The 20,258-nt window shown below is 44.4% G+C and overlaps 2 protein-coding genes across 4 annotated transcripts; both read left to right on the top strand.

The window, feature by feature from the left end:
* Window positions 1–711: 711 nt before the first annotated feature.
* Window positions 712–4,955, top strand: LOC136939080 (zinc finger protein 235-like). The gene is made up of 2 exons (XM_067231958.1): window positions 712–760; window positions 2,624–4,955. The coding sequence occupies exon 2, from the start codon at window positions 2,763–2,765 to the stop codon at window positions 4,092–4,094; it is 1,332 nt and encodes a 443-aa protein (XP_067088059.1). The 5' UTR covers window positions 712–760; window positions 2,624–2,762; the 3' UTR covers window positions 4,095–4,955.
* A 1,051-nt stretch (window positions 4,956–6,006) lies between these two features.
* LOC136938971 (zinc finger protein 234-like) lies at window positions 6,007–19,735 on the top strand. 3 transcript variants are annotated; one of them, XM_067231850.1, is made up of 3 exons: window positions 6,007–6,093; window positions 7,367–9,134; window positions 13,861–15,441. In XM_067231850.1, the coding sequence occupies exons 2-3, from the start codon at window positions 7,506–7,508 to the stop codon at window positions 15,310–15,312; spliced, it is 3,081 nt and encodes a 1,026-aa protein (XP_067087951.1). In that variant the 5' UTR covers window positions 6,007–6,093; window positions 7,367–7,505; the 3' UTR covers window positions 15,313–15,441. The 3 variants fall into 3 exon arrangements, with proteins under 3 accessions (XP_067087951.1, XP_067087945.1, XP_067087935.1); XM_067231844.1 differs by lacking the exons at window positions 6,007–6,093; window positions 7,367–9,134 and adding an exon at window positions 12,422–12,453 and having other exon boundaries at window positions 13,703–15,441; XM_067231834.1 differs by lacking the exons at window positions 6,007–6,093; window positions 7,367–9,134; window positions 13,861–15,441 and adding exons at window positions 17,234–17,278; window positions 17,806–19,735.
* The last annotated feature ends 523 nt before the right edge of the window (window positions 19,736–20,258 follow it).

Below are 20,258 nucleotides of genomic sequence, written 5' to 3'. Positions count from 1 at the left end.
TTAGGAGGAGGAGTAGTGAGGCGAGGTGGAGGAGGAGGAGTAGTGAGGCGAGGAGGAGTAGTGAGGCGAGGTGGAGCTGGAGGAGGAAGAGTGAGGTGACACACAGTCTAACCCTAACCCTCAGACTAAACTAAAAACAGAACTTTGCGAACAGACAGTTTAACAGGTTACTGAAAACCGTATCACAAAACGAAGGATGTTTTTTTGTTGTTGTATTTATTGGAATAATCTACTAGGACGCCTCATGTAAATCACGCCCTGTTTCACCCTCCTTATTGCCAGTTCTGTCGTCATCATATTTTTCATTAAGACTGACATTGTTTAAGTTATGCGTAATTGCCTGGGTCTAGACGGTTCAACATTCACTGGTAAGGGATGTATGGGAATAAAGCCTTCTAATTTCCAAAACCGTTATAGACATTGGCAACAGTCATTTTCGGTGCATAATCTTCCACATTAACGGTTCGCTTATCATCATAACTCATCATAACGTTGAAAGTGAATATGTGGCATTCTCTAACACTTGTCGTTTTGACCGTTTCAACTTGTTGTAAGGCCTATAAGTTTAAGTCAATTATGGTCGTCTTCATTCTTTATGGGTTTTTTGAGACCGTGAAGGCCGCCGGCCTCACACTCCCGACCAGTAGGTGGCGGTGATGCACTACTTCAGCGTAGGTTGCAGTCTGCCATAACATCGACAAAGAAGAATAACTGTTCTTGTTGTCATTCCTGAGAACATTTAGTTTGTTGTGTTTCCCAGGTTAGTATGTCTTGAAGATCACATACATATATCATAGTACAGCTAAACTTTACGTAGTAGTAGTGAATAATGATTTTTGTTTTTGAGTGTTCATTACCAAGTGTTTAATGGATGTGAGGGTGGATGGGAGGGATGTTTGTATAATTAGCCTAGCTCTAGCATGATGGTTTATTTGAAGAGCAACTTTTTCAGTAGTGTTGGCGCCCTGTACACATACGGTTCTGTTTGTGATACAATCCTTGTGAGATTCGAAAACGTGCACTTTTGAGTTTAACATTGCCGACCCTAGGTGACGTGTTGAATATGTTTTTAACGGTCTTTAAATTAGCAAGAGTAGCCTACTGTTATTCTACCTACAAATGAAAAAGTATGTTGATTTGTGTTGCTCAGTGAACTGAGTGTACTAAACTTGTACACCCAGTTCAACATGTCTATTGCATGTTGAACTGGGTGTACAAGTCTATTGCATGGGAGTAAAGTCTCAAACGACTCTTAATTACAGAACCCACAGATGTAACCAGATGGTTTACACAAGAGAAGTCTGAAAGCATACAAATGTAAACTGTACCATCCAAGCTTATATTAAAGCAATTGTATGCAACGGGAAAATGCAAACAAGGGATTGGAATAAAACAAAAATGTTTTTTTAATAGTTATTTATCATTAGTATACTAAGTCTTGGGTGAGGTCGCACACCTCTGCCGTCACTTCAACAGCACACCTGTTGTCAACAGAAAAAAAACTTTTGAACAAGCCGACTCAAGGTGTATCGTGCCATCTGTCAGCCAACACTTATGGACACTTTAGTACTGGACACCTTATTTTCAGTAGCCTTTTTGTAAAAGAAAACCAACTGACTATAGGGAGGATGTACAAGATCAACATTATATGCAGAGCAGTGTTTCCACTAGGTGTACCCTCCTAATATAATGGTAGGGAAAACACTGCAGAGTAGACATTAGGTGCTTTCGACATGGACTGACTTCATGCAGCGCTGCAGCCGGCTGCAGGCGGCTGACTTGAAACAGTGAATTCTGGTTAGACTTTTTGTCCGACTTGAGACGGCGCAGAGGCTAGGTCACTGTGACGTAGCCATCAAAGTACCGTGTGATCGATTCGAGAACTGCCGGCTGTGTAGCCGAGCGCATTTTCTCAAGAGCAACTGCACGGGTTCTAATGACGACACAGCTATTTCATGATTGGCCAGACTCACACACGACAACTTTGACGCGTGTTTTGTTATTATTCTGACACCTTCAGTTTCGCCAACGCTCAAATCCGGACCAAACTGTTTAACCCTTGTGTTATCTTTGGGTCATTCTGACCCATCAGTCATTGTGACCCACCGTCGTATTGCGACAAATTTACTGCATACAAAAACAAAGTGAAGCATTTTCTTTTAACCGTTGGGCTGTCTCAGACCCCCCACATTGCAAAGGTTAAAAGAAAATTATTTTTATTTGTTTTTGTATTGGGTAAAATTTGGTAAACACAACGATGGTTCGTTATGAACCTTTGGGTCATGTGACCTGAAGGCAGCACAAGGGTTAATTGAATTAAAAATGTGTTGAAGAAAGGGTTTTAGTCCGCCTCTTCACTAACGGAAAGACTACGTTTAATTATAAATAAAGTAAGCAAACAGCGCTTGATCGGCCATGACTGACGTCAACGCAGCAAACCACGAGAAGCTGGAATGTCCGACTTTACAGAGCCGTTTTCAACTCCTCCCCGACTGCAAGCGGCTACTCTCGCCGGTCGTTTCATGCAGCCGCAGTCCATGTCGAACGCACCTAAAATGACAGACAACAGATGTCCCTTTATGTGAAGGCTGAATGCTCATTAACTTGGAACTGTTTCCAACAGATCTTCTGTTGGCCAATCATACTTGATCGTGGGTGGAGACGAGACAGAGAAGACATCTTAAGGCTCCAGAGAGACTCAACCAGAGAGAGCACAGAGATAAACTAAACCAGAGAGACCAAACAGAACAGTGAGACCTGTTATGGAGACACATCACTGTGACACCTGTGGGAAGAGCCTTTCCTCATCCAGTAACCTTAAGCAGCACATGATGATCCACACAGGAGAGAAGCCCTACAGCTGTGACCTCTGTGGGAAAACCTTTAGCCAGGCTGGCAATTTCAGAGCTCACAGCAGGATCCACACTGGAGAGAAGCCCTACAGCTGTGACCTCTGTGGTAAAACCTTTAGCCAGGCTTCTGCTTTGCCAGTTCACCGCAGGATCCACACTGGAGAGAAGCCCTACAACTGTGACATCTGTGGTAAAACTTTTAGACATAATGCCAATTTCAGAGATCACCGCAGGACCCACATTGGAAAGAAGCCCTACAGCTGTGACTTCTGTGGTCAAACCTTTAGCCGGGCTGACCGTTTAAGAATTCACAGCATGATCCACACTGAAGAAAAGCCCTACAGCTGTGACCTCTGTGGTAAAACCTTAAGTAATTCTGCTAGTTTCACAGTTCACAGGAGGATCCACACTGGAGAGAAGCCCTACAGCTGTGACCTCTGTGGTAAAACCTTTAGCCGGTCGGACAGTTTAAGAGTTCACCGCAGGATCCACACTGGGGAGAAGCCCTACAGCTGTGACCTCTGTGATAAAACCTTTAGCCAGGCTGCCCATTTCAGAGATCACCACATGACCCACACTGGAGAGAAGCCCTACAGCTGTGACCTCTGTGGTAAAACCTTTAGCCAGGCTGCCAATTTCAGAGATCACCACATGACCCACACTGGAGAGAAGCCTTACTGCTGTGACCTCTGTGGTAAAACCTTTAGCCAGGCTGGCAATTTCAGATATCATCACAGGACCCACACTGGAGAGAAGCCCTACAGCTGTGACCTCTGTAGTCAAACCTTTAGCCGGTCTGACATTTTAAGAGTACACCGCAGAATCCACACTGGAGAGAAGCCCTACAGCTGTGACCTCTGTGGTCAAAGTTTTAACCAGGCTGCCCATTTCAGAGTTCACCGCAGGATCCATACTGGAGCGAAGCCCTACAGCTGTGACCTCTGTGGTAAAACGTTTAGCCTGGCTGGCAGTTTAAGATCTCACCGCAGGACCCACATTGGAAAGAATCCCTACAGCTGTGACCCCTGTGATGAAGCCTTCTCTTCCTCTAGTGGACTGAAGAAGCACAGCAGGATCCATCGAGGAGAGAAGCCCTACAGCTGCCCACACTGTGACTATTCAGGTAAAACAAATGACCATCTGAAGAGTCACCTGCGTATCCACAATAGAAAACAAAACAAAGCAGTGATGTCTGGGGCCAAGCTGTCCCAGCAGTCACCACCTGAGAGAACTTCTGTATGACCCACAGCTGGAAGAACTACTGGCCTGCACCTACTGGGACAGCACATGCAGTAACACCAGATCTACAGTCCAACATGACAGCACATGCAGTACCACCAGATCTACAGTCCAACATGACAGCACATGCAGTGACACCAGATCTACAGTCCAACATGACAGCACATGCAGTAACACCAGATCTACAGTCCAACATGACAGCACATGCAGTGACACCAGATCTACAGTCCAACATGACAGCACATGCAGTAACACCAGATCTACAGTCCAACATGACAGCACATGCAGTAACACCAGATCTACAGTCCAACATGACAGCACATGCAGTAACACCAGATCTACAGTCCAACATGACAGTACACACACATAATTTTTTTATTGTTGTTTACTACATTGTAGTGCTGATCGTCTAATGATGTTTTGAGTGTTTTCATTGATTTGCATCGTTCCTTATCATCGCTTTGAAAGGCTGGGTGTCACCCTGCCCCCCTCCTCTCAGATGCTAAAATCTGGAGTTACTGGACGGAGTCTCTACTTGATGGCTCTCACGCCTCATTGTGTTACTGTAGCCTTGCTAGTCATATGTTGATAAGTAAGGGTCAAGATGTGGTCTGATTGGTTGTTCTTGGGTGTAAAGGGAATTGTGAAGCATTGTTCTGTGGATTCTTGATCTCATGAGAACTTCTCAGCTCCGGCTTGTCCTTCTCATTCTCCTTGCTCAACTTTTACTCACTCTCTCTCTGATTTAAAATTATCAAGGTAGAGTAGGTAAGATTTAAAGCCTTCATTTTGTAACATGTTTGCCTTGTAATTGATTTCATTTATTTGCAATGTTATTAAATGTATATTTCATTTAACCTTCCTTTGACCATTCTTTCTCTGATTTAACCCATAGAGTTAAATAACTGCAATTTCTTTCTGCTTCTGCATACCTCCGACATATTGCCCCCCCCCACACCCACACACACATATAATTTAAAAATAAAAGCCCTGTTGAAGGAATTCTATATGTCATTCTTGTGATGAGGTGCATAATTTAATAACTTTTTACTCTATATACCAATCTGTCTCCTCCCTCACCCAATCCTGTAATTTCAAGGGAGTTTCACCTCCTCTATTGATTATCAGGCCCCTCGCATCCCTGCAGTTGCTGAGCAGGGTCAGCGGAGAGAGGGGATGAATCAAAGCTTTTCTTTTTTTATTAATTTCAGCTTTCAGCTTTCCAACGCATTTTCTGCAGGAAATGCACTTTCTAGTTCTGTACGGTATTTCCTTTTTTGAGACCGTGAAGGCCGCTGGTCTCACTCCCGAACAGTAGGTGGCAGTGATGCACTACTTTAGCATTGGTTGCAGTCTGCCATAACATCAACAAAGAAGAAGAACGGTTTGGTGGTCATTCCTGTGAACCTTCAGTTTGTTGTGTTTCCCAGGTTAGTACGTCGTGAATATCACATAAATATATCCTATTAGAGCTCAACTTTACGTGGTAGTAGTGAATAATGAGTTTTGTTTTTGAGTGTTCAATACCAAGTGTTTAATAGATGCGAGGGCGGTGCTGCGGCCAACCAAAATCCGAGAAAACGATGATGTGGGTATAATTAGCCTAGCTCTAGTATGATGGTTTATTTGAAGAGAAACGTTTTCAGTATTAGCGCCCAGTACATTTGACAATTATTTTTGAATACGGTTCTGTTTTTGATACAATGCTTGTGAGATTTGAAACTGCACTTTTGAGGTTAACATTGCCGACCCTGGGTGACGTGTTGAATATGTTTTTATGAGAACGGTTTTGGAATTAGCAAGAGTAGCCTACTGTAGCCTAACTACAAATGAAAGAAGATGTTGATTTGTGTTGCTCAGTGAACTGAGTGTACAAGTCTATTGCATGTTGCACTGGATGTACAAGTCTATTGCATTTGCATGGGAGTAAAGTCTCAAAGTTAAAACGACTCTGTCTTAATTACAGAACCCACAGATATGTAACCAGATTAGTGTACACAAGGTAAGTCTGAAAGCATACAAATTCAAACCGTACCAGCCAGGCTTATATTAAAGCAATTGCATGCAACGGGAAAATGCAAGGGATTGGAATAAGTGTTTTTAAATAGTTATTTATCATTAGTATACTAAGCCTTGGGTGAGGTTGTACACCTCTGCAGTCACTTCAACACCACACCTGTCCGACTCAGTGTAACGTGCCATCTGTCAACTAGCACTGCTAATCTTATGGACACTTTAGTACTGGACACCTTATTTTCGGTAGCCTATAAATTGCTACATTTAATTAATGTCCTTGTGGATGCTCAGTAATATCTTGAATCAAACTGAAACAATTTATTAGTTTCTATAGTTTTGTAATTCAGCTTTAAAGATCCCATGACATGCTGTTTTTGTATGCTTTTATACAGGCCTTAGTGGTCCCATAATACTGTATCTGAAGTCTCTTTCCCGAAATTCAGCCTTGGTGCAGAATTACAGCCACTTCGAGCAGTCCCACAATGAGCTTTCCTCAGGACGTGCCGTTTCTGTGTCTGTAGCTTTAAATGCTGCGAGGAAGAAAAAGGCGGGGCTAACTGCCATGCTTCTGTCGTTTGCAAGCCATGATGTCTCGAGGATAAACCAATACGGCGCTCGCACGGTCGTAGCTCCTTTTCTCATTGGTGGGCCAAATTCTCTGTGCGGGCAAAGCAGAGAAAGGAGAGGTAACCTTCCTTCTTATGACGACATAAGGAGACGATTTTCAAAACCGAGCGTTTCAGCTTTCATTTTCTCAAAGGTGGAGATGAATACCCAGGGCTTGGTTTACACCTATCGAAATTTCTAGCCACTGGGGGACCAAAGGCAGGCTATGGGAACTCATTAATGTTAAATAACCTCCTAAAGTGAACATTTCATGTCATGGGACCTTTAAAAAGCTGGTGCATCATAAATGAGAAAAAGGCATTAAAGTATCATGTTTTTATAATTGGATTTAAAACTATGCATTCACAAACCATAGTAATTTTTATGAAGTTGCAGATACTGCATATTGTATAAATTGGTGGGTTGTATTCTTGTTTTGTAAAATAAAACAACTGACTGACTATAAAGAGGAGTTGTTTGCTGGGCATGCAGTTGTCATCACAGTGTTGTGTTTCTCCAGAAAAAATAAACCTGAAAAACAGACTGCTCACTAAATGATCAACATTACATATGCAGAGATGTTATGACTGACAACAGATGTCCCCCTTTTTGTGAAGGCTGAATTCTCATTAACTTGGAACTGTTACCAACAGATCCCCTGTTGGCCAATCATACTTGATCGTGGGCGGAGACTAGACAGAGAGGACATCTTAAGGCTCCAGAGAGACTCAACCAGAGAGAGCACAGAGATAAACTCAACCAGAGAGACCAAACAGAACAGTGAGACCTGTTATGGAGACACATCACTGTGACACCTGTGGGAAGAGCCTTTCCTCATCCGGTAGACTCAAGCAGCACATGATGATCCACACAGGCGAGAAGCCCTACAGCTGTGACCTCTGTGGTCAAACCTTCAGCAGTGCTAACTGTTTAAGAATTCACAGCAGGATCCACACTGGAGAGAAGCCCTACAACTGTGACCTCTGTGGGAAAACCTTTAGACGGTCGGACACTTTAAGAGTTCACCGCAGGATCCACACTGGGGAGAAGCCCTACAGCTGTGAACTCTGTGGTAAAACGTTTAGACATAAAGCCAATTTCAGAGCTCACAGCAGGACCCACACTGAAAAGAAGCCCTACAGCTGTGACCTCTGTGGTAAAAACTTTAGCCTGGCTGGCAGTTTAAGAATTCACCGCAGGACCCACACTGGAAAGAAGCCCTACAGCTGTGACCTCTGTGGTAAAACCTTAAGTAATTCTGCTAGTTTCACAGTTCACCGCAGGACCCACACTGGAGAAAAGCCCTACAACTGCAGCCTCTGTGGTAAAACCTTAAGTAGTTATGCTAGTTTCACAGTTCACAGCAGGATCCACACTGGAGAGAAGCCCTACAGCTGTGACCTCTGTGGTAAAACCTTTAGCCTGGCTGGCAGTTTAAGAATTCACTGCAGGACCCACACTGGAAAGAAGCCCTACAGCTGTGAGTGCTGTGATAAAGCCTTCTCTACGTCTGGTGGATTGAAAAAGCACAGTAGGATGCACACTGGAGAGAAGCCCTACAGCTGTGACCTATGTGGTAAAACCTTTAGCCAGGCTGCCCATTTCAGAGTTCACAGCAGGATCCACACTGGAGAGAAGCCCTACAGCTGTGACCTCTGTGGTAAAACCTTTAGCCAGGCTGCCCATTTCAGAGTTCATAGCAGGATCCACACTGGAGCAAAGCCCTACAGCTGTGACCTCTGTGGTAAAACCTTTAGCCTGGCTGGCAGTTTAAGAATTCACCGCAGGACCCACACTGGAAAGAAGCCCTACAGCTGTGAGTGCTGTGATAAAGCCTTCTCTACGTCTGGTGGATTGAAAAAGCACGGTAGGATCCACACTGGAGAGAAGCCCTACGTCTGTGACCTCTGTGGTAAAACCTTTAGCCAGGCTGGCCATTTCAGAGCTCACAGCAGGATCCACACTGGAGAGAAGCCCTACAGCTGTGACCTCTGTAGTAAAACCTTTAGCCTGACTGGCAGTTTAAGAATTCACCGCAGGACCCACACTGGAAAGAAGCCCTACAGCTGTGAGTGCTGTGATAAAGCCTTCTCTACGTCTGGTGGATTGAAAAAGCACAGTAGGATCCACACTGGAGAGAAGCCCTACAGCTGTGACCTCTGTGGTAAAACCTTTAGCCAGGCTGCCCATTTCAGAGTTCACAGAAGGATCCACACTGGAGAGAAGCCCTACAGCTGTGACCTCTGTGGTAAAACCTTTAGCGACTCTTCTAGTTTTAGAAATCACAGCAGGATCCACACTGGAGAGAAGCCCTACAGCTGTGACCTTTGTGGTAAAACCTTTCGCGACTCTTCTAGTTTTAGAAAGCACAGCAGGATCCACACTGGAGAGAAGCCCTACAGCTGTGAGTGCTGTGATAAAGCTTTCTCTACGTCTGGTGGATTGAAAAAGCACAAAAGGACCCACACTGGAGAGAAGCCTACAGCTGCCCACACTGTGCCTATCCAGGTAAAAGAAACAACAATCTGAAGAGTCACCTGAGTGTCCAGGATAGGAAACCCCAGAAGCAGTGATGTCTGGGGCCACGCTGTCCCAGCAGTCAATTTTCTGTTCTGAAACAGTTTGTTCTCTTCTCAAGCAATTTGTTCTCTTCTGAAGTGTACTTTCTTAATAAGCCCAACAAAGTGAAATGCAATGTTTATATTACATAAAACTCCTAAAAAATTAACATGTGCTTGCATGAACAATAAAACAATTAACTCATATGATCAACTGGTAATGGTTTTTTTGGGGAGCATTTGAACAAGTTTGCCTCTTAATTCATCTGTAACACCGCTGGTCTCTGAGCTGGATCAAAAGGCTGAGGTTATTTGCAGGGCAGCCCGGGCACACATGGGTTTGTGATCACAGGCAGACAGGGCAACACGGGCAATCACAATACGTCGACGGTGTAAACAAGCAAAGGTGAAAACACAACGAAAACTAGAGACGATGACACAGTCTAACCCTAACCCTCAGACTAACGAGAGGTTATCTTCCTTTCATGGTATGCTCATGAATATATAGATGAGCTGCGTGCTGATTGGTTGGTTCACAACGAGCAAAGCTGGTTGTAAACCAACCTGCCCGTTCGGATGAGGACGAAGATTTTGTTCAAATGATGCGGACCATTGATAAGAGGTTGACCGTTCCCAAGAAAGCAAAAATAACTAATTTAATTGATAAACTTTACAATGCCGAAAAGCAGAAATTTAAAGACTCGCCACAGCACGCAAAATCACAATTGGGCTGGACATATTACATTTACATTACAATTATGCATTTAGCAGATGCTTTTATCCAAAGCGACTTCCAAGAGAGAGCTTTACAAAAGTGCATAGGTCACTGATCATAACAACGAGAAAGCCCCGAACATTGCGAGCAGCCAAAACATGAAGCATACATTGTGAAAACCAAATAAGTGCCAAAGGGAAGAACCATAAGAGCATGCAGTTAAACAAGTTACAATTAAACAATATGAAACTCAAAAGTGCAAGTGTACCTGTAGAAAAACAATTAACAGTAAAAAATATTTCACAGCGAGTACAACAATTAAAATCTGTTACAACCAACCAACAAGTCTCTCAATAAGAGTCATTGTGATCCTGGAGGAAACTAACAGGTCTAGCCAAGCATTCCTAAGTGCCGTTGTACTCCCGGAACAAGTGCGTCTTGATAAAGGTATCTCCTGATCTTCCGGATGTTGTAGAGGGTGAATCTACACGACCGGGAGACCGCAGCAATGTGGGCTGTCAGGGAGAGCTCGTCATCCATGGTCACCCCGAGGGTCCTGGCAGAGGATGAAGGGGTCACCGTCGCAGATCCCAGGGTGATTGAGAGATCGTGGGAGATGGAGGGCTTGGCTGGGATGATGAGAAGTTCTGTTTTGGCGAGGTTCAGCTGGAGGTGGTGCTTGGTCATCCAGTCGGAGATGTCTGCGAGGCAGGCCTCAATCCTAGCTGAGATCCCCGGATCAGTCGGGGGGAATGACACGTACAGCTGCGTGTCGTCAGCGTAGCAGTGGTAGGAGAAGCCATGGGAGGTGAGGATCGGTCCAAGCGAGGTGGTGTACAGAGAGAAGAGGAGGGGTCCAAGGAAGGAGCCCTGTGGGACACCAGTGGAGAGCTGGTGGGGTCCTGACACTTTGCCTCCCCAGGAGACCTGGTAGGATCTTCCCGACAGGTAGGATGAGATCCAATGAATATGGGTAAAAAAAGGGCTCACAGCAGCATTCCTTGCCATTAGTGCATGCTACTATTGCACTCAGCAAAACAGGGCAAAACACATACTGCTGAGGCTTGAGCAGATCTCCCACACACTGCAGAGTGTATAAGAGTCGGGGAGTCAGGTGGCTGAGCGGTTAGGGAATCGGGCTAGTAATCTGAAGGTTGCCAGTTCGATTCCCGGCCGTGCAAATGACGTTGTGTCCTTGGGCAAGGCACTTCACCCTACTTGCCTCGGGGGGAATGTCCCTGTACTTACTGTAAGTCGCTCTGGATAAGAGCGTCTGCTAAATGACTGTTACATTTAGTGATTTATGCTGCCCCTACATGACAGTGTCCCAAATGGTGCCCTTTCCAAAGAAGAAAATTAGATGCTGTGCCCATCGGCAGAGTCTTGGGTCTCTGAGAATATTTTTGGGATTGGAGGTATAGTTTTGCGTCTAGGTTAACTTGTTTGAGGTGTGGATTCTAGGTACATTTCTGTTCTCTCTGCCCTTTGATCAGCTTGTTAACGATCACAGCTGCGCCATCACTGTTGCTACCACACAGACACCACCACTCCGTCTCTCACACAGGTGATTGGTATTAGCTGATTAGTGGAGTCACATGACGGAGATGTTCAGTCAACTCAGATCGACATCTTGCAAACCCCTCGCTTGTCCCTTCCTCCTCCACCCTGACCCCCACCCCCCCAATATCTCTAAATAGATTAGGATTTTTTTGTCACTCAGGTATTTTAAACCTTGTGCTGCCTTCGGGTCACATGACCCAAAGGTTCATGACGAACCATCGTTGTGTTTACCCAATTTTACCCAATACAAAAACAAATAAAAATAATTATCCTTTAACCTTCGCAATGTGGAGGGTCTGAGACAGCCCAACAGTCAAAAGAAAATGCTTCACTTTGTTTTTGTATGCAGTAAAGTTGTCGCAATACGACTGTGGGTCACAATGACTGATGGGTCAGAATGACCCGAAGAGAACACAAGGGTTAAGAGGGCGTTCTCCTCTAAAACCACGATTTTTAAAGCTTTCTGCTTCTGCATACCTCCGACATATTGTCCTTCCCCCACACCCATACACACACATCATTTCAAAATAAAAGCCCTGTCTGTCACCTCACCCCCTCTCTCCCTTACCCAATCCTGTAATTTCAAGGGAGTATCACCTCCTTTATTGGCCCCTAGCATCCCTGCAGTTGCTAAGCAGGGTCAGCGGAGAGGGGGGATGAATCAAAGCTTTTCTTTTTTATTAATTTCAGGTTTCAGCTTTCCAACGCATTTTCTGCAGGAAATGAACTTTCTAGTTCTGTACGGTATTTCTTTTTTTGAGACGGTGAAGGCCGCTGGTCTCACTCCCGAACAGTAGGTGGCAGTGATGCACTACTTTAGCGTTGGTTGCAGTCTGCCTTAACATCAACAAAGAAGAACGGTTCTTGTTGACATTCCTGTGAACATTTACTTTGTTTTATTTCCCAGGTTAGTACGTCGTGAATATCACAAATATATCATATTAGAGCTAAACTTTACGTGGTAGTAGTGAATAATGAGTTTTGTTTTTGAGTGTGCAATACCAAGTGTTTAATAGATGCGAGGGCAGTGCTACGGACAACCAAAATCCAAGGAAACGATGATGTGGGTATAATTAGCCTAGCTCTAGTATGATGGTTTATTTTAAGAGAAACTTTTTCAGTATTGGCGCCCTGTACACTGGACAATTATTTTTGAATACGGTTCTGTTTGTGATACAATGCTTGTGAGATTTGAAACTGTGCACTTTTGAGGTTAACGTTGCTGACCCTAGGTGACGTGTTGAATATGTTTTTATGAGAACGGTTTTTAAATTAGCAAGAGTAGCCTACTGTAGCCACCTACAAATGACAGAAATTTGTGTTGCTCAGTGAACTGGGTGTACAAGTCTATTGCATGTTGAACTGGGTGTACAAGTCTATTGCATGGGAGTAAAGTCTCAAAGTTTAAACGACTCTGTCTTAATTACAGAACCCACAGATGTAACCAGATTGGTGTACACGAGAAGTTTGAAAGCATACAAATTCAAACTGTACATCCAGTTTTTTTTTTAGTTATTTGTCATTAGTATACTAAGTCTTGGGTGAGGTCGTACACCTCTGCAGTCACTTCAACACCACACCTGTTGTCAACTGTTTTTTTTTTTTTTAAACAAGCCGACTCAAAGTGTATCGTACCATCTGTCAGCTAGCACTTATGGACACTTTAGTACTGGACACCTTATTCTCAGTAGCCTATACACCGCTCCATTTAGTTAATGTCCTTGTGGATGCTCAGTAATATCTTGAATCAAACTGAAACGATTTATTTGTGTCTATAGTTTTGTAATTCAGCTTTAAAAAGCTGGTGCATCATAGATGAGAAACAGGCAATGAAGTATCATGTTTTTAGAATTGGATTTAAAACTATGCATTCACAAACCATAGTCATTTTTATGAAGTTGCAGATACTGCATATTGTACAAATGGGTGGTTTGTATTCTTGTTTTGTAAAAGAAAACCAACTGACTATAAAGAGGAGTTGTTTGCTGGGCATGCAGTTGTCATCACAGTGTTGTGTTTCTCCAGACAAAATAAACCTAAAAAACAGACTGCTCACTAAATGATCAACATTACATATGCAGAGATGTTATGACAGACAACAGATGTCCCTTTTTCTGAAGTCTGAATGCTCATTAACTTGGAACTGTTTCCAACAGATCCTCTGTTGGCCAATCATACTTGATCGTGGGCGGAGACAAGACAGAGAGGACATCTTAAGGCACCAGAAAGACTACAGAGATAAACTCAACCAGAGAGACCAAACAGAACAGTGAGACCTGTTATGGAGACACATCACTGTGACACCTGTGGGAAGAGCCTTTCCTCATCCAGTAACCTCAAGCAGCACATGATGATCCACACAGGAAGGAAGCCCTACAGCTGTGACCTCTGTGGGAAAACCTTTAGCCAAACTGGAAATTTCAGAGCTCACCGCAGGATCCACACTGGAGAGAGGCCCTACAGCTGTGACCTCTGTGGTCAAACATTCAGCAGGGCTAACTGTTTAAGTACTCACAGCAGGATCCACACTGGAGAGAAGCCCTACAACTGTGACCTCTGTGGTAAAACCTTCAGCCAGTCATACAGTTTAAGAGTTCACCGCAGGATCCACACTGGGGAGAAGCCCTACAGCTGTGACCTCTGTGGTAAAACTTTCAGACATAAAGCCAATTTCAGAGCTCACAGCAGGACCCACACTGGAAAGAAGCCCTACAGATGTGACCTCTGTGGTAAAAACTTTAGCCAGGCTGCCCATTTCAGAGTTCACCGCAGGATCCACACTGGAAAGAAGCCCTACAGCTGTGACCTCTGTGGTAAAACCTTAAGTAATTCTGCTAGTTTCAAAGTTCACCGCAGGATCCACACTGGAGAGAAGCCCTACAGCTGTGACCTCTGTGGTAAAACCTTTAGCCGGTCTAACGTTTTAAGAGTTCACCGCAGAATCCACACTGGAGAGAAGCCCTACAGCTGTGACCTCTGTGGTAAAACCTTTAGCCAGGCTGCCCATTTCAGAGTTCACAGCAGGATCCACACTGGAGCAGAGCCCTACAGCTGTGACCTCTGCGGTAAAACCTTTAGCCATGCTGGCAGTTTAAGAACTCACCGCAGGACCCACGTTGGAAAGAAGACTTACAGCTGTGACCTCTGTGGTAAAACCTTTAGCCGGTCTAGCGTTTTAAGAGTTCATCGCAGAATCCACACTGGAGAGAAGCCCTACATCTGTGACCTCTGTGGTAAAACCTTTAGCCGGTCTAGCGTTTTAAGAGTTCATCGCAGAATCCACACTGGAGAGAAGCCCTACATCTGTGACCTCTGTGGTAAAACCTTTAGCCAGGCTGCCCATTTCAAAGTTCACAGCAGGATCCACACTGGAGAGAAGCCCTACAGCTGTGACCTCTGTGGTAAAACCTTTAGCCTGGCTGGCAGTTTAAGAATTCACCGCAGGACCCACACTGGAAAGAAGCCCTACAGCTGTGAGTGCTGTGATAAAGCCTTCTCTACGTCTGGTGGATTGAAAAAGCACGGTAGGATCCACACTGGAGAGAAGCCCTACGTCTGTGACCTCTGTGGTAAAACCTTTAGCCAGGCTGCCCATTTCAGAGTTCACCGCAGGACCCACACTGGAGAGAAGCCCTACAGCTGTGACCTCTGTGGTAAAACCTTTAGCCGGGCTGACAGTTTAAGATCTCACCGCAGGACCCACATTGGAGAGAAGCCCACAGCTGCCCACACTGTACCTATTCAGGTAAAAGAAACAACCATTTGAAGTTGCAGTTTGTTCTCATCCGAAGTGTACTTTCTTAATAAACCCAACAAAGTGAAAAGCAATGTTTATATAAAACTCAAATGTTAACACAGGAGTGTTAGGGAGTCAGGTGGCTGAGCGGTGAGGGAATCGGGCTAGTAATCCGAAGGTTGCCAGTTCGATTCCCGGTCATGCCAACTGACGTTGTGTCCTTGGGCAAGGCACTTCACCCTACTTGCCTCGGGGGGAATGTCCCTGTACTTACTGTAAGTCGCTCTGGATAAGAGCGTCTGCTAAATGACTAAATGTAAATGTAAATGTAACACGTGCTTGCATTAACAATAAAACAATTAACTAATATGATCAACTGGTGATGGTATTTTTTTTTGAGCATTTAAACAAGTTTGCCTCTTAATTCATCTGTAACACCGCTGGTCTCTGAGCTGGATCAAAAGGCTGAGGTTATTTGCAGGGCAGCCCGGGCACACATGGGTTTGTGATCACAGGCAGACAGGGCAACACGGGCAATCACAATACGTCGACGGTGTAAACAAGCAAAGGTGAAAACACAACGAAAACTAGACAAGATGACACAGTCTAACCCTAACCCTCAGACTAATGAGAGGTTTTCTCCCTTTTATGGTATGCTCATGAATATATAGATGATCTGCGGGCTGATTGGTTGGTTTAGAACGAGCGAAGCTGCGGAGCAAAGACGCAACATAGCCAAACATGCATTGTGAATTGTAGATTTACATGACAACACAAGTTATTTATTCTAATGAAACACAGTCAGAAAAATGAAATAACGTTAGCCCCATTGCCAATAAACTAAATCCTCACACATTCTACCTATGCTAGATGCAGGATACGTTAGCATTGCTAGCACTTCACCTTACTTGCCTCGGGGGAATGTCCCTGTACTTACTGTAAGTCGCTCTGGATAAGAGCGTCTGCTAAATGACTAAATGTAAATGTAATAACTGTTAGCGACAAAATCATACTTACAGCTTGCGGTTGTGATGAGAATACGGTCGGAACAGCGGCTTAGCAAATCCTGCTTTAAATTGTCCAAGGTTTTCAAAACTGTCTTTGATGAAATGGTTCGAGCAAATGAATAGCTAATTGAGTGTCGAACTTCACAGGGATTTTCTCATAGACAAACATCAGCCATGCCCGTCGTTCCTTGGGAAGACTATGACAAGTGTCAGCATTCCCTGTACAGCCCAGAACACTGCATGTACGACCGTGGTCCATTTTCAAAATCCTTGAAATACTTACAAACTTTCTTCTTTGTAGGCCTAATTCCCGTGGAAGTGCAGTGCAGCGCGGAGAAAATGTTGGGGTGTAGCCTACAGACCAGAGCCTAAAAAGGTGGAGCCACATTTTGGAAACCGAGCGTTTTACAACCAGATTCAATTTTTTTAGATTTGCATAGGAAAGATGTGTCAATAGACTTTGAGGTTCTCTGTATGTCAATTTTACTCTCCGATTATTACCCACCCTCTGTCGTTATCCAACCATGACAAGGTAAATTCGGTTTCGCAGTCAATGACCCCTTTAATCATCATAACGTTGAAAGTGAATATGCGGCATTCTGTAACACTTGTCGTTTTGACCGTTTCAACTTGTTATAAGGCCTATAAGTTTAAGTCAATTATGGTCGTCTTAATTCTTAGTTTTTTTTTGAGACTGTGAAAGCCGTCGGCCTCAAACTCCCGACCAGTAGGTGGCGGTGATGCACTACTTCAGCGTAGGTTGAAGTCTGCCATAACATCGACAAAGAAGAAGAACTGTTCTTGTTGTCATTCCTATTATTTAGTTTGTTGTGTTTCCCAGGTTAGTATGTCGTGAATATCACATAGTAGAGCTAAACTTTACGTAGTTAGTAGTGAATAATGCGGTTTGTTTTTGAGTGTTCAATACCAAGTGTTTAATAGATGCGAGGGCGGTGATGCGGACGACGAAAATCCGAGAAAACGATTATGTTAGTAGAGTTATTATTAGCCTAGCTCTCGTATGATGGTTTATTTGAACAGCAACTTTTTCACTATTGGCGCCCTGTATACTTGACAATTGTTTTTTGAATACGGTTCACTTTTGAGGATAACATTTCTGACCCTAGGTGACGTGTTGAATATGTTTTTATGAGAACGGTCTTTACATTGGCAAGAGTAGCCTACTGTAGCCTACCTGCAAATGAAAGAAGATGTTGATTTGTGTTGCTCAGTGAACTGGGTGTACATTTTTATGAAGTTGCAGATACTGCAAATTGTAAAAATGGGTGGTTTGTATTCCTGTTTTGTAAAAGAAAACCAACTGACTATAAAGAGGAGTTGTTTGCTGGGCATGCAGATGTCATCAGTGTTGTGTGTTTCTCCAGACAAAATAAACCTGAGAAACACACTCTTCACTAAATGATCAACATTACATATGCAGAGATGTTATGACAGACAACAGATGTCCCTTTTTCTGAAGGCTGAATGCTCATTAACTTGGAACTGTTTCCAACAGATCTTCTGTTGGCCAATCATACTTGATCGTGGGCGGAGACTAGACAGAGAGGACATCTTAAGGCTCCAGAGAGTCTCAACCAGAGAGACCAAACATAACAAAGAGAAACCCGTTATGGAGACAAATCACTGTGATACCTGTGGGAAGAGCCTTTCCTCACCCAGTTACCTCAAGCAACACATGATGATCCACACAGGAGAGAAGCCCTACAGCTGTGACCTCTGTGGTCAAACCTTCAGGAGTGCTAACCGTTTAAGAATTCACAGCAGGGTCCACACTGGAGAGAAGCCCTACAGCTGTGACCTCTGTGGTAAAACCTTTAGTCGGTCGGACGGTTTAAGAGTTCACCGCAGGATCCACACTGGGGTGAAGCCCTACAGCTGTGACTTATGTGATAAAACCTTTAGCCATGCTGCCCATTTAAGAGATCACCACATGATCCACACTGGAGAGAAGCCTTACTGCTGTGACCTCTGTGGTAAAACCTTTAGCCAGGCTAGCAATTTAAGATATCATAGCAGGACCCACACTGGAGAGAAGCCCTACAGCTGTGACCTCTGTGGTAAAACCTTTAGCCAGGCTGGCAATTTAAGATCTCACCGCAGAATCCACACTGGAGAGAAGCCCTACAGCTGTGACCTCTGTGGTCAAAGTTTTAGCAAGGCTGCCACTTTCATAGTTCACCGCAGGATCCACACTGGAGAGAAGCCCTACAGCTGTGACCTCTGTGGTAAAACCTTTAGCCATGCTGACAGTTTACGATCTCACCGCAGGACCCACATTGGAAAGAAGCCTTACAGCTGTGACCTCTGTGATGAAGCCTTCTTTACGTCTGGTGGATTGAAGAAGCACCACATGACCCACACTGGAGAGAAGCCTTACTGCTGTGACCTCTGTGGTAAAACCTTTAGCCAGGCTAGCAATTTCAGATATCATCACAGGACCCACACTGGAGAGAAGCCCTACAGCTGTGACCTCTGTGGTAAAACCTTTAGCCAGGCTGGCAATTTAAGATCTCACCGCAGAATCCACACTGGAGAGAAGCCCTATAGCTGTGACCTCTGTGGTCGAAGTTTTAGCAAGGCTGCCACTTTCATAGTTCACCGCAGGATCCATACTGGAGAGAAGCCCTACAGCTGTGACCTCTGTGGTAAAACCTTAAGCCATGCTGACAGTTTAAGGTCTCACCGCAGGACCCACACTGGAGAGAAGCCCTACAGCTGTGAACTCTGTGGTAAAACATTTAGCCATGCAAATACTCTCAGCCTTCACAGCAGGATCCACACTGGAGAGAAGCCCTACAGCTGTGACCTCTGTGGTAAAACCTTTAGCCAGTCTGGCAGTTTAAGAGCTCACAGCAGGATCCACACTGGAGAGAAGCCCTACAGCTGTGACCTCTGTGGTAAAACCTTTAGCCGGGCTGGCAGTTTAAGAGCTCACAGCAGGATCCACACTGGAGAGAAGCCCTACAGCTGTGACCTCTGTGGGAAAACCTTTAGTGACTCTTCTACTTTTAGAAAGCACAGCAGGATCCACACTGGAGAGAAGCCCTACAGCTGTGAGTGCTGTGATAAAGCTTTCTCTACATCTGGTGGATTGAAAAAGCACAAAAGGACCCACACTGGAGAGAAGCCTACAGCTGCCCACACTGTGCCTATCCAGGTAAAAGAAACAACAATCTGAAGAGTCACCTGAGTGTCCAGGATAGGAAACCCCAGAAGCAGTGATGTCTGGGGCCACGCTGTCCCAGCAGTCAATTTTCTGTTCTGAAACAGTTTGTTCTCTTCTCAAGCAATTTGTTCTCTTCTCAAGCAGTTTGTTCTCTTCTGAAGCAATTTGTTCTCTTCTGAAGTGTACTTTCTTAATAAACCCAACAAAGTGAAACGCAATGTTTATATTACATAAAACTCAAATGTTAACAAGTGCTTGCATGAACAATAAAACAATTAACTCATATGATCAACTGGTAATGTTTTTTTTGGGGAGCATTTGAACAAGTTTGCCTCTAAACCCTTAACCCTTGTGCTGCCTTCGGGTCACATGACCCAAAGGTTATCTGGTAAAACTAGCATTGTTTTAACATGGACCAGAGACAGACGGGGTTCAGGGACACACGGCTTCTCTTGCAGCGTGGAGCCGTACCGAGCATCGCCCCCCCGGCCGTTCCTCCCCCAGTCACACCTGGACCATCCACCGCCGCCAGCAGTTCATCACTCAGTTCTGTGTGCTTGTTATGATAGTACTTTTCCAGAGGTATCTCTGTTATAATTAGTGCAAACCGCTAACTTGATATTAGGCTACTCGGTGTAGAATGATGGTATTTTGGTGAAATGGTAGCTAATGTGCTAGAAGTAGTTGGAGAGCTCACTGTCTGCTGTCTCTGGTGTCCATTTTTACTCCTGTGTTACAGCTCAGCGGAACATTTAACTATATGCATCTGTATGTTTCACTCA

This window comes from Osmerus mordax, chromosome 3 (assembly GCF_038355195.1).
Source record: "Osmerus mordax isolate fOsmMor3 chromosome 3, fOsmMor3.pri, whole genome shotgun sequence".
Classification (NCBI taxonomy): Eukaryota; Metazoa; Chordata; class Actinopteri; order Osmeriformes; family Osmeridae; genus Osmerus; species Osmerus mordax.
The sequence above is the reverse complement of the archived record's forward strand: the minus strand, read 5'-3'. Positions and strand labels throughout refer to the sequence as shown.